The following is a 13,732-nucleotide window of genomic DNA, read 5'->3' as shown; positions in this document are numbered from 1 at the left end:
ATTATTCATTAAATGTGTGAAACTGCTATTAAATCTGGATGGTAAATACTATGTATGAAAACCATATCTTTTTGAATCATATTCAATAATAAGTGATGATCCTATGACAATAACAGTTATTGAAGAACAACAAAATTGCCATAACACCTATTCAGTTAAATTTTAGCTCAGTTTTTGTGTGCTTAAGATTGGGTTAACATTTTGAGAGTTTTATTTACTTTGATGTGAAACCCTAACCTGGTTGAGCCTACACGATGCACATTTTGCAAATACAGTAACAAAATAAAAACATTTTGCATTTATATTTACAAAGTACAAATAAATCTTAATTTCCTTTAAATCCAGGGTCAGGGAAGCTATTATAAGATAGCAGTTGCTCCATTTAGCTCAATTTGCTCCATTTCTGTTCACAGTTTGATAATATTTGGATTTGCTGAATCTGAAAACTGCTGCTGAATCTGGTTTCTATGACAACTAGAAAGGTTTGTATCAAATATTCAATAAAAAGTAATGACACTTTTTCATAACAATATTTCAAACTTACTGTAACACTTATTTAGTTGAAGGGTTTCCTTTAACATAGAAACCTGAGCTGGTTGACGCCACATGGTTCACACTTTTTTTCAACTTATAGTCAACCAAAACATGTTTGCATTTATTTTTGTACGAATAAATATTAATTTCCCTGGAGTTACAATGAAATAGCAGCTGCTTCAGTCTGCCGACTGCTCTGTGTTCACCTCATCTGAACTTCAAACTGTCCCTGGAGCTGGATAATAAAACAGCGAGGAATCCTTTAAGAAGGAGAGAGAAACTCCCTGACCTTCCGTTTCCTCTGTCTCCCTGCTGCTATGTCGGTCAGGCCTGGTGGTGTTGGAGTTATGGGTTTGGCCGACTGGTGTGCTCTGGCTGGGTGACCGGACAGCTGGTTCAATGGGTGAAAAACCACTCACTCTCAACTACCAGCCTGTCACTATTCACTCCCAGAGAGAGCAAAGCCTCAGCCCTCATTCCAGCACACTCTCCGTCCCCTCATCATCGTCCCAGCCGCAGTTTACAGTTTGCCGACGCAGGCACAACAGACACACAGACTGGACACAACAGTAGCCAGGGGAATACCAGTGTGCAGCAATGAAAGATGAGAGCTGTTATTATGCTCATGTAGCATCTGAGTGCTTGCTTTCCATGCCACCCCAAGTCTGAGAAGAAGAATATGTTCTTTAGGCTCAGACAAAATAAATACTTCATGCTCCTTAGGAGTGGAATAAGAAGACTGCCAATTGCCGCTTCTTTTTCCAGCCCTCAACTTCTCGTTCTCATCTGTATTATTTAGTCCTGAGGTGAGTGTACTGCTGTACTTACATCCTACGCAGTTTCTTGTAGGGAGAGAAGGCTCCGGGAGGAACAGACTTAATCCCATTCTGCTCCAGACGTCTGGAGAGGAGAGGTGAGGCGAGGAGAGGAGAGAAGAGAAGAAGAGAGGAGAGGAGATACCATCAGTTAACCAAACAATATACTTCTCCATGGCAACATAGCTGAGTAATCCTCCCATTACCTCTGACCTTTGGTGATTGGCCTGATTATATTAGCGGAGATCTATTCCCCAGCTGCAATAGGTCCATGCATGTTGGAGTCATAACATCCTCAGAACCAATAAACAGCCTGAATACTAAAGTGCTGTGGAAAAGGACTGGAGGGGGAAAGGCTCTGTCTTAGTTTGTGGGAGGGTGTTAAGACCTTCGACTAAAAGTAATATTTCTTCTTGGTATGACATTTACAGTGTCCAGCACTTATGTTCTCATATGAGATCCTGAAATCAATAATGAGCTCATTTGTTCTTGTGAAATTTGTCTTTATCCTCTTGGTGTCTGCAAAGTGTCCACTGAAACCTTTGCAGTGTGGTGAAATATTGCTTCTTTTAGTTTACTTTTCCCTCTGAGCCTAAGAGCCCCTGAAGTGGAGCTGACATGGAAAATGTCTGACAAAATCTCACCATAAAAAACTGTCAAAGAATGAAATGAATATACAGACAAATATGCACTTGGTCATTTAGTACAGAACAGTCACAACCTCTAATCAGTCTCAGATGGTCCCGGGGAAACAGACATCACTAAACCCCATTAGAATGGGGATGCATGTCTGTGTGTTTCAGGCCGGCTGCTACTTAGGACCCAGGTCGGTCCCAACACAATTCCCTGGTGTAGCTGGCAGAGGGCTGTTTATCTGCAGGTCAGTTCACAGCTTTTAAAACTGTCCTTAACAAGGCTTAGCAGGGCCCAGAGGGAGCCAGCTGTGGGCCTGTCTGGTGTGTCCTACCATGCTGCCTTCCAGCAGAGGAACTGGCTGCAGAACAGGAGGCATGGGCCTCTGTGAGGTGTGGTAGTCCAGTGGATACAACGGAATCTAAAGATCATTAAAATGCTATTTGTCACCACAGGAAAATGAGAAATATTTAAAAATCTGCAAAACGCCTTGGCAAACAGAACCTTGTTGATAGATTTAACCATCACCCTCTTAAGTATGTGATTTCTTGGCATGGGACCATTTCCACATGATTTAATTATTCTATTAAAGACCATTTCAGATTTACTGCATGCCTCTCAGGCCTCCTGCATTGCTATGCTTATGTCTATTCATGGGGGGTGAATGTTTTGTTCGACATTAGCCACAGCCAATTAACAGTTTTGAGTTTCCCAAATTTGTCAATCAAGAAGCTTTCCCCTTCAAAGGAGTGGCCTACATTTATGGAGCGATATAAGAGCGCAATTGACATTCTTAAGATAGCAGTGATTCCAGACCACAGATTCCTGTGGTGTACATGCTCTCTCTGTCTCTCTTTGTCTGCCTGTCCCAATGTGTCCGTGGATTTACAGTAGAGTGACAGCGCTGTGGTTCCTCTACCCTCACCATGCGGCAGAGTGGTGGGCCAAGTGGCTTTAGCGCCTTCTCTCATCAACCAGTCTGTCTGACTGGTCCAAACCAGTCTGGCACTCTACATGCTGTTTGCATGTGTTTTAGTGTCGGTTGTGTATGTGCAGCACTGCTACATGCTGTGGCACTCCGGTGTGTGTCAGCATATAACAGAACCCTCAGAGCCAGACGAGGGCACACAATGCTGTCTGACAGCTTTTTAGCCTTCACATCGCCGCTCCTTGCAGATCAATATGTGCAAGCGACTTAATCCCTCCAATCAACAAAGGAGCCGCTCTGTCCAGAAAAAAGAAACAATCTCTCAGAGTCGCCTTTGAACGGACAATCAATGGTTCCCTTCCAATTTCAGACTGAACATTTGTATGTGTATATGTCTGTGTGTGTCTGTGAGCTGGTGTTTGTGTCAGCCCAATCAATGGTCTTCATCCTTTTCATTAGGGTCTGAACATGGTTTTCATTAAGGGGAAACACATTATGCCTTTGGGTATTCACCCAGTGCGTGCGTGAGTCAGAAATGGATGGCAGGACCACAGCAGCGCATGAAGACGGGGGGAGAATTTTTATGGCAGACTTCAGTCATTGCAGACAGAGACTATGGTGCATAATAATCTGTTGTGGTGGTGTTTAGGCTAACTGGGCCTGGTCTCACAAGAGAGGAGTACAGAAACCAGCTCACATCCCGCAGCCATAAACACAACACTAGCATTCATTAGGAGAGAGCAGGGCAGGGAGGTTGCAGGACTCCGATTTGTTCATAATGAGAGCAGCATGTGTGTGTTTGTGTATATGTGAGTTTCCGAGTGCCTCATTAACAAGGCATTAGGCTGGCCTTGATACCCAGCAGTCCGCCTTGCTGTAATTGAAACTGATTTTATAATGAACTTCAAGCACAGATCAAACCTGCTACACCAAATTACTGAGCAGAATCCCCCCCGTTCCCTTTTTATTCCTTCACCGTTGATCTGCCTCCTCGAACCTGCCTGTGGTGATTTGGCAAGCCGGGAAAGAGGGAGAGAAGACAGAGAGAAATGTGGGGGAGAAAAAAAATCAAGAGAGGAGGAGACTGAATGAAGGAAATAACGTTGTGGGAATATAACCTGTAAGGTAAGGCTCTGATGGGCAGGACAGGAGGAATGCGCATGATGTAAGGCAGTGTTTCACCCAGGTCTTGTAAAAGATGAATCAGAACATAGCAGAGTTTATTATCAGGACACCGTTAAGCACCAATTAGATGTGAAGGGCAGGGAGACTTTTAAAATGTCTTTACTCATCTTCTGTGCAGAGAGAATCTACTGTCTATAAAACCAGTGCATGGTAGAGCTATCTTTCAGCCGTCTCCCTGTTCTCCCATTACTGCTGTTCGCTGGTTATTGGGCTCAACGATCACATCAGTGTCTGAGAGATACTCCACTTGTGGAACATCACAACTGGAGGGCATGTTGAAGAGGTCTACAAACCAAAAACTGAGATGCAAGGGTGAGCCTAAATTATTTAAATCTCGAAAGTCGATACGCAGGATGTGTGAAGACTTTTAAATGATTTAAAATATCCCAATAATTCGTGGGTGGTCATTCAGTTAGACAAGAACACACAGAAGTGTGAACTGCATGTCCAAATTAGGAAATTGAGCACACCGCTGCACTAGAAATGGGTCAGGGTTGTTGGGGAACACGGGATCTGTGACTTCCATGCTAGCTGGGTATTTATAAACAGACCCCATGGGGAGGAGGAGACCTAGAAACTTGCTGTGTCCTCCTAACTACACACATGCTCCTTGGAAGAACATGCAATGTGACCGCTGTTTTTTTTCCCTTCATCCTCCCTTTTTCTCACCGTGCATAAATCACAGTGTTGCTGTATCATTTCATGCAGATTTCTGCCATGGGCATTAAACCCTTGATAAAGAGAGTAAAAGCACTACCTTGAAAAGTCTAGCCATGCATTCCCAGGATTTACAGTAGGCTGATAGCATGTGGGACGTAAACGGTTAATTAATGCCCAGACAGATGTTGGAGGACTGATAAACTGGGGGAGAGATGTTAGTAAAGCGCCCGCATCCGGTTCACAGCCATCTGAGCCGATAAGAGCATGCAGTCTCAGTGTAAAGTCTGCTCTAAGTCTGCATGTGTGTCTCTCGGTGTACAGCAAATGGATGGATATCTCCCTGCCAGGTGATGCATGGTGAGAAAAGCAAGCTAGAACAGCCTATGTACATAAAACATGCATGCTGAAATCCTCTCAGCCTTGTTAAACCCATGCATGAGCATACACACAGACAGATACATATGCAAACACATACGCATCTTTAATCCGCATACTCAAACAAATGCCCTGCAGTGCCATTCTTCAAAGAACAATGCAGCTGTGGATGTCCATGCATTTCTCTGAGATCCATGTCTTTCCTGTAGGTCTGCTGCTCAAGTTTCACTGTGCTGAAGAATCTACACTTCCTAAATATGACGGATGCAAACAGTTATCGAGTTCTGACTGAGAGTCATCTGCTGTAACAAATCAGATCTGCACTGAGCTGTGTATGATTGATAGCATTAAGTAAATGTTGATTAGGGAAAAAAAGTATTATTTTTGCATCTAAATTCATCTGCAATTTTAATCTCACATTATACTCTTGGGAAATGATATTAGAAATGTTTGGATGGCATTACATGATGAAAGAAAGTTTGTTGTTTGACTAATAGTTGGGATTCGTTACTGCAGTAGAACCAAATATATAGTGTATGTATTTTCATTGTTATTATGATGTGAATTTAAATAAATAATAAATACAAGCCGGTAGCTTCTGCTTCCCCTTCACCTTGCTTTGTTGGGGCTGTAAGTGCTCTTTGAAAAGTTACTGACTGATCCACTGACAAAAAAACATGTGTAAAGACCAAACACTGACTTGGAGTTGGTGGCTACATTGACACTTCATCATGTTCATGACCATCATGTGCCCATAGCTTACTTTACAATTACTAAATAAATTGGAAATTATTTAAGCAACGTATCAGATCATACATTTTCTCCATGTCATGCATTATGAACATAGGCACATATATAGCATTATCTACAGTATTCACAACTACATTACAGAAGTGTATGTAGTGTAATCAGAGCTATGATCTGAATGGTAAATGTTAATATAGTATGTTTGCTAAGGGTTCAGTTGCTTATGTTCTCTAACATGCCAAGTAGTCTAATATCATAGTACATAGAAGAAAAGATACAGGAAACTGATTAAACAAGACTCCAGACAGAGACAGAGAGCTAAAATCACATTCAAATTAACTGAGAATTAATTTAGTCTATATATCATTGTGACACACAGGACTGTGCATATGTACTTGGTTAAACTGGCCTTGAAAACACATTTTAAGGTGACACAGTTTACTAAAGAAAACAGGTATTGTGCTTACATCTCGGCCATGCTATCGGGCAGGTTGGCTGGGATGGCGGTGAGACCTTTCCCTCTACAGTCCACAATGTTGTTACTGCAGGTACACATGGCAGGGCAAGAGCCTCCACCGATGCTGCAAGGCTGCAGGCTGGAAGACTCCTGGTGACCTGAAGAGAAAAGTAGAAGCTATGATGAGAAGAGAGGAATATACAGCTCCTACAGGTGTGTGAGCACAGGTGGATTTGGTTGGTTTCAATGAGAGCAGCACGACTCTAAGTGGGATTACAGGGTGACATTGTTTGCCGGAGGATTTGTGCGGTGACATGGAGCAGCTCTTGCACTCATGTGGAGCTCAAACTCATCCGCTGCTGTTCGTGTCATCAACCCTTTGTGCTTTATAAACTGAATTGCAAATGAACACACGTTCCCAGGGATGTTTTGACATTGAGGAAAAAAAATGAAACATCCTACTTTTGACTTTATTGTAAAGCCGTACATCCTTGAGAATCAATGGGCAAGAAACTAGGTTATCTATCAAAGGAGTGCCACAGTATATTGAGAGGAGAAGAAAGACATGAATAATAGAGTTGGAGCGGCGATTGAAGGCCTCCCAATAACATCCATTGATCTCCCCGCAAATTTTCCTCCTGAGTCTGCGTTCACTGGGTGGAATTGATGCCATTCTGCACATTCAGCTCTACACTCCCCACCTCTTAACTTCCATTTGTTATAAAACACTTCAACTTTTCAATTTGCATACAGAGCACACAACCCATCATGCTGTCTCTAGATATCTGTTCAAATAGCTGCGGCACTGTCAACGATATGGAGAAGAGCGGGCGCTTGCACTGCCAGTACGGTGTGTTTGGTATGTGTGGTGTGTGTGTGTGTGTACAAGATGTGTGTATGTAAGCCTAACCCAGATAAAATGAATAAAACAGACTTTTAAATGGCCTCATTTACACAGCATTACTAATCCGAGTTTCAAACCATGAATATTTGATTACTTTCCTATCTATCGCTTGGCTTGTGTGGAAAATGTTGGTGAGAGAGAGTGAAGGGGGGATAGAGATTCAGGGAGAGGAAGACAGAGTGAGTGATGGTGAAAGTCAGTGACAGAGAAAGCGTAGTTCTCAAAACTCCACTCCCTAAAACAGAAAGAAAGATTGCTACATTATGCTTCACCATGAAATGACTTGCTCCAGCTCTTGGACCATTTAGCCAATAAGCAATGTTTAAGGTCAGACTTCATGTATCGGGCCAATCATAATCAATTACCTAAAGGTCCGAGATGCTTTGACAGATCTGGGAATCAGGTAAACACAACAAATAGCATCAAGAACGTGACTCAATACTCGCACAGTCACTCAACCTATGTGATCTGAGGCCCTGTGATCTGGGATGGCAGAGCTTTGACAGATCTGGGATCAGGTGTAGGGCAGAAAAGAAATCCCTTCTGATCTAACATGGCATATTTGACAGGCCTGGGATCAGGGAGAGTGCAGAGCACAGCTGGAGCGGCCTTAACAATGACAGCTCTCTGACAGGTATACTTGAGGTGAAGCTGTTTGATGTATGCTCGTCCCCTGTTCTTCCAAGTGCTGTTTTCCCTATTATCTCTTTCCCATCTGCCGTCCCTACCACTCTATTCCTGTCCCATTTCCCTTGTTTTATTTGTTCTTACCTTTCTATCACTCTCCCCTCCTCCAGCTGCTCTTGCTGCTCTCTTTCACTCCTCTTAGTGTCCTCATTTTCAGCCTCTCCACTTGTTTATCTCTGCCAGTGACTGTCACTGCAACCCATTACCTCCTGTCCATTTGCTCGCAAGTCTGTACATTTAACCTCACTCATTTCTCTCATCATTTCAAAATGTTATCACTGGCTTCTTCCCATTTGTCTCTTTCCTCAAATTCCCTTTCAGCAAAACAGTTGGGTTCACCAGTTCTCTCCCCTTTTCCCCTCTTTATACAGTCATTTCTTCCCTGTTTCCCACTACAGGAGTCGTATTTTATTCCACCCCTCAAGCAATTTATTACTCATTGCTCATTTCAAACATAATATTTTTGCTTCATTTATTATTCCTTGGGAGCAGTAATTCAGTACAATAGTCATTAATTTTCTGTCATATAACCCTAAATTGACATAAGCAGCTTCTAACTTTTAGTAACCTCTCCTGTAAATGATCAAGGGGAGCAAAGAGGGTTTACACGTAAATGTTTTGCTCAATAAAATCACAGTGGAGGCCATTCAGACAAAGTAAAGTCACTCTAATCTAAATTAGAGCCAGAGGATTATGAGTAATTAGGATGAAAATGGGTTGATAGTGGTATTTAGGTAAGGCCCATCATGTTTTACTGATTTTCTCAAAAGGAGCTAAGAGACAAATTTTCACCCAGATTTTAAGTCTTCTTGCAGTTAAAACTTGTGTTTTCTGCTGTTCACTTTTTTAAAAATAAACAAGATCATTTTGTGATGAGAATAGCTCAGAAACTGCTTCTGGTCAAACAAAGTGAAGAGAAAAATGGAAAGAAAACACAACTGAACCGCTGGTCATGCACCAGAGTGAGTAATTAAAAAATAAAAGTAAAAATGTTTGCTCTGCAAATGTTATTTTTAAAATCCAATTTTAACCCAGATTTTTTAATCATTAACTATAGCTACAAAGTAAAAATGCATTGCTTTTTTTTAAACAGAAAATAATGAGCCCTAGATTTGGGTTTTGGATTGTTCAACTTTAATGTGATTTTTAGATTGATGACAAACGACTGCCTGGAAAAATGTGATATTATTCCTCAAGTGAAGCAGTAAATGTGTTACTCTGCTCATTACTGACAAAAATTTACAATATCGTGACGCTTTCCAGCCAAATACAGGGAGTGATAGTCAGTGAGTCATAATGCCGAGAGCACTGCAGAATTTCATCATATTTTGCAACAACTAATAACCCACTGTACCCCATTTTCCTTCTCCTGCCTCTCACAACAACAACATGCCTCTCTTTTCCCTCTTCCTCTCTTCCAACACAGCGCCACCCCGCCCCAAATCCCCCGCAGGTGGCCTGGCCTGGTCACAGCACAAACTGAGTACACGCACAAACACACAGTGCTGAACATCGAAAATACAAAATGTGTGTGTATGTGTGTGCCAGCGAACCAATCCCTAATGAGTCCTTCACTGGGAGTTCAACTTCTGGTCACTCATCCACTCAAGGAGAAACTGGGAGTATGTGTTTGCGTGAATGCATGACTGTGTATTTGTGTACAGAGAAGCAGAAATACATAGCAATAGATTTTGTTTTCATCTTGTCTTCCCCAAAAAGTGTGAATGACCATTCACTAGTGAGACTCACAGAAAATGAATCAGCGTCAATCTACTACATCTTTCTTAAATAAAAAACTACATGCCATTAAAATTACACGATAGAAGCTAATGTCAGCATGCTACATGAACTGCAACTCCCTGTCATGCAAAAACTCAACTTTCTGTATCTGTATCCTACCAGACCCCAAAGTTTCCCTGACACCCCCTGCTCCCCTTTCGTACTGGAATCGTTACACTCCCACGCTTTAAGTCTCTTTCCCTGGGCGATGAATAGTTAATGATCTGTGCTGTCACGCCGTATGGCTGTGTAAAAATCACAACCCATGCAGAGGGACACACACACACACACGCACACACACAAACGTAGACACAAACACCTCTTGCAGCTGGTGTTGAGAGTGAGATGGCCTTGTGGGGAGTGGAGGTTCTCATGCTGTTTTCCATTGTCCTGATATGACAACCCCAATACATGCCATGCCACACCCACATGCACTCTCTCTCTCTCTCACACACACACACATAGCAAGAGAGAAACAGCGAGTTCAAAGCGACAATAATCCTTGTGCGAGGATGTGAGAGGCCATGAATAATGACGACTGAGGAGAGGGGTACTACTGTCAGTGGGGGCAACCTGTGTGTTTTATATATATGTCATGGCATTTTCCTGGCACCGCTGCCAGATCCTTAAAGCTGGAGACACATGAAAGGGCCAGAGGAGAGCTGTGGGGTTGCTCAGGGGCAGAGGAGCTGTCAGGTGACTGCCAGGTGACTACACTGATGCAAAAAGGAGTGCAGGGAGGAGAATATCGACTAGCTAGGACAAGGAGTTTTTGGCATTAATGATTTGATCAAACTAAGTGCAACAAAAAGATTGCCATTTCATCCCTTTTTGAGATGCTGTAAAACTAGCTTTCCCTATCCACTGAACATGTAAATGACTAGTTAAACATATAATATGAAATGCAATGTTCTTGTGGTATCTCTCTTCTAAAGTTTAGAAGTCCACAAGTCTTACCTGAGCAGCTGAATTCGTGTTTCTGTATCTCTGCCACATTGAGTCCTCTGAGCTCAGCAGGGGAAGTACACTGGGTGAATAGGCCAATTGTAGGCCTCTGTCTGAGCCACTGAGCCAACCAGGCCAGATGACAGTCACAGTTCAGATTGTTGGAGTGGAGACGGCTATTAAAAGAGAGAAAGAATTAAACATGGATGCATTAAAAGATCTTCTCTGCCGTCTTTGCTATCTAAAATTCCACCAGCTGAAGAATAGAAAAACAAATAGCTTTGAAAGTGTCTATTTTTTCCTAGAACTCATCACATCCAATCCCTGTGGCGAAAAACACACTAAAGGATAAGCTACATGGATGATTGTAAATGACACATTCTAAAAAGGAGGAACACTAAAAAGGACTTTTCTAAACCCAATACTCCAAACACGGCATTCCTGGAATGCTGTGCCTGTCCAGAATAACTCTCGCTGTGGTGCGGTGGACCTCCGGAGCACGTATGCTAACTTGCAAACCCATGTGCGCAGACACGTAGTGTACACACAAACAGAAAAGCTATATAATATAACCTCACCCAGTGAGGAAACCCAAAAAGCCACCACAAGAAGTGTGGCCACAAGGAGTCATGGCTCTGAGAGTTTCAGCAGGCATAATTGTTTTAATTTGTACATAATTTCAGATTTAGCAATCACATACAATGCACAATACACAAGAGGCTTCTGGGGCTATTTGCGTCTATCTGGGCCAGTTGTTGTTGTTCTGTGTGCTTTAGATGGAGGGGATAATGGCCCCTGGCATTGCTACAGACCCTTCTGTAGTGCTCTGTGGTTATGGCTGCCCCCCAATAGGGCCTGGAATGACAGAACTTATCTACACCCATTGAGATCTTATGGGACTTCAGCACTTTCTCTACTGTGCCTGCATGCATGTGGAATATAGTATATAGTTTAAAGAATATCTCCAGAGAGGCAGAGAACATTGACTTACAAGGTTCGTAGTTTGGGCATGTGGTTGAAGCTGGAGACGGGAATGCTGCTGATGTTGTTGTTGTTCAGCGTTCTGTGAAAAGAAAAGAGCAAAGAAAGTCACATTGTCAGTGCAGGGAAGACATTTTTAAAAATATAAACTTCAAACAAGTTTTGTTGTGCCCGTCCTCTTCTGTTCCATCTTTTTAAATCTATCCCCACTCTCTTTTCTCTCCGTCTCTCTTTGTGGCAACCCACTGGGAATATAACACCTCATTCCACACAGATGGGAAGCCCTCGCACCTCCCACGCACACATATAGTCATGCATGCAAATATACACACATACAAGCATGATCACAAGTGCCCCAACTTGTAGTTGGAGAAACATATAATGCACACACACACACACACAGCCACACACACTTCCCTCAAATCCTGGGCATCAGCTGCAGCAAGGGAATCAGGTAATTTCAATCAACCTAATAACCCTAATGTTAATACCATATTTCAACCTGCTCCCCCTTTTAACACAACCTGTCCTCCTCCCCCATAAAACCTATACACACAGACCCCATCAAAACAACCCCCCCATCCCCTCTTACACCATTATGACAACCATATCACTACATCTGCAATCGATCCACGCCAAAGCAGCCTTTAATGGCTTTTTTTTCTCTCCCCACCCCCTAAAACCCCCACTAACACGCATGCACAACAGTCTTTCACCATAAAAATAACAAGGCTGTCAGAGTGCCTTTGTCCCCTGGCCTGCACTGTTAGTCTACATTGTTTCAGGTGGAGAGCTCTAAAAGAGGCCTGTGATCATGCTTTTTGACAAGGGATGATTAATTGAATGTTTAAAAACTGCATAACATGGTCACCAATGCATCCAGGGTGGAATGCTCACTTGAGTGGGATTTTTGATCAAGATGGTTGGAACCTGTCAGATGACCCCGTCCAGGGCTGAATGGGGTGTAGATACGGGAGGTGGGGGTGTGTGTGTGTGTTAATGTGATGGAGGGGAATGCTGCTGTCAACTGTGTAGAACAATGAGTTAATGGAGCTTGGTCTCCATGATGCAGGCCCCCTCACAAGGCCCACTGGGGGTATTTTGGCATAATAACTAAGGCCATACTAATTAAAGGTATGCGTATGTGTTTATATTAGTTATGGTTGGACAAAACAATGTCTTAATTTAAGTGTTTTAATGGAATGATACACGGTGGGGCTGGATGAATAACATGACTTCAGATACTTACAGCACTTCCAAGCCTCTCAGAGCTCTGAAGGCTCCATCTTCGATGCAGCTGATGTGGTTTTTATCCAGCTGACTGCAGAGCACAAAGGAGAGAGAGAGGCTTTGTTACACAAGACACATAAACAATCTTTCTGTCTCCCTGTGGGGTAGTTGTAATCATTGATACAGTAAGTAGTACACTGATGGACTATGGTAAATCAATACTGGTTTAGTCATCTCGGCTCATGTAACCCTAAGAGTAGGGGACTTTACTGAATGTTTATCTGCATCAATACACCTCATAAATCTGTGTGTCCGTGTATGAATGTGCACATAATCTGGTGAAGATGTAAATCACAGTTGCTAAAAGCCGTCTTTGGGGAGCTGCTTGTATGTGCGAGGTAGTTAGTCTACTCAATCAGAGTGATATACAACCACTGAATATGCATACACACACCAATAGGCACATAATGTTTTACTCTTACCGAGGGCCATTAACTCAGCCAGATAAAGAAAAAAAGAGTTAACATGCTGGAATTATACTGAATGAGGTGTGAATGGAACACATTCTTCCATTGTTTACTTACAGTAGCTTTTGGTGTGATTTGCTTCACTCTGAATAATCTTGATTCATTCATTTATCTTATCATCATCACTGATGACTTATCATCACTGATTTCAATGAGTTATCAAATACCACTACATGTACAGCTAAAAGTAGTAGAGTCTATATGGGAGAGGCCTTTAATTCCCTTTGCACAAAACTCTTGCTCAGAAAATATGGGAAATACGATAAATTATTGAGGAATGGACACATATGACCGCTTCACTGGTAAGGAGACACCACTTTTTTTTCGTCTCTCTTGTTAACCATG

General features: G+C 42.5%; 1 protein-coding gene across 5 annotated transcripts in view; it reads right to left on the bottom strand.

Annotated features, from left to right (window-relative positions):
• Positions 1–13,732, bottom strand: part of slit1a (slit homolog 1a (Drosophila)) — an 88,728-nt gene that overhangs the window by 25,717 nt on the left and 49,279 nt on the right. For all 5 annotated transcript variants that reach the window (XM_044213183.1, XM_044213186.1, XM_044213184.1 and 2 more), the window contains exons 6-10: positions 12,880–12,951; positions 11,641–11,712; positions 10,662–10,825; positions 6,345–6,492; positions 1,363–1,434 (exon numbers count right to left, since the gene is read on the bottom strand). In XM_044213183.1, the coding sequence (XP_044069118.1) occupies positions 1,363–1,434; positions 6,345–6,492; positions 10,662–10,825; positions 11,641–11,712; positions 12,880–12,951 (528 nt within the window). The remainder of the gene's footprint in view (positions 1–1,362; positions 1,435–6,344; positions 6,493–10,661; positions 10,826–11,640; positions 11,713–12,879; positions 12,952–13,732) is intronic.

Source organism: Siniperca chuatsi, linkage group LG11, assembly GCF_020085105.1.
Source record: "Siniperca chuatsi isolate FFG_IHB_CAS linkage group LG11, ASM2008510v1, whole genome shotgun sequence".
Taxonomy (NCBI): Eukaryota; Metazoa; Chordata; class Actinopteri; order Centrarchiformes; family Sinipercidae; genus Siniperca; species Siniperca chuatsi.
The sequence above is the reverse complement of the archived record's forward strand: the minus strand, read 5'-3'. Positions and strand labels throughout refer to the sequence as shown.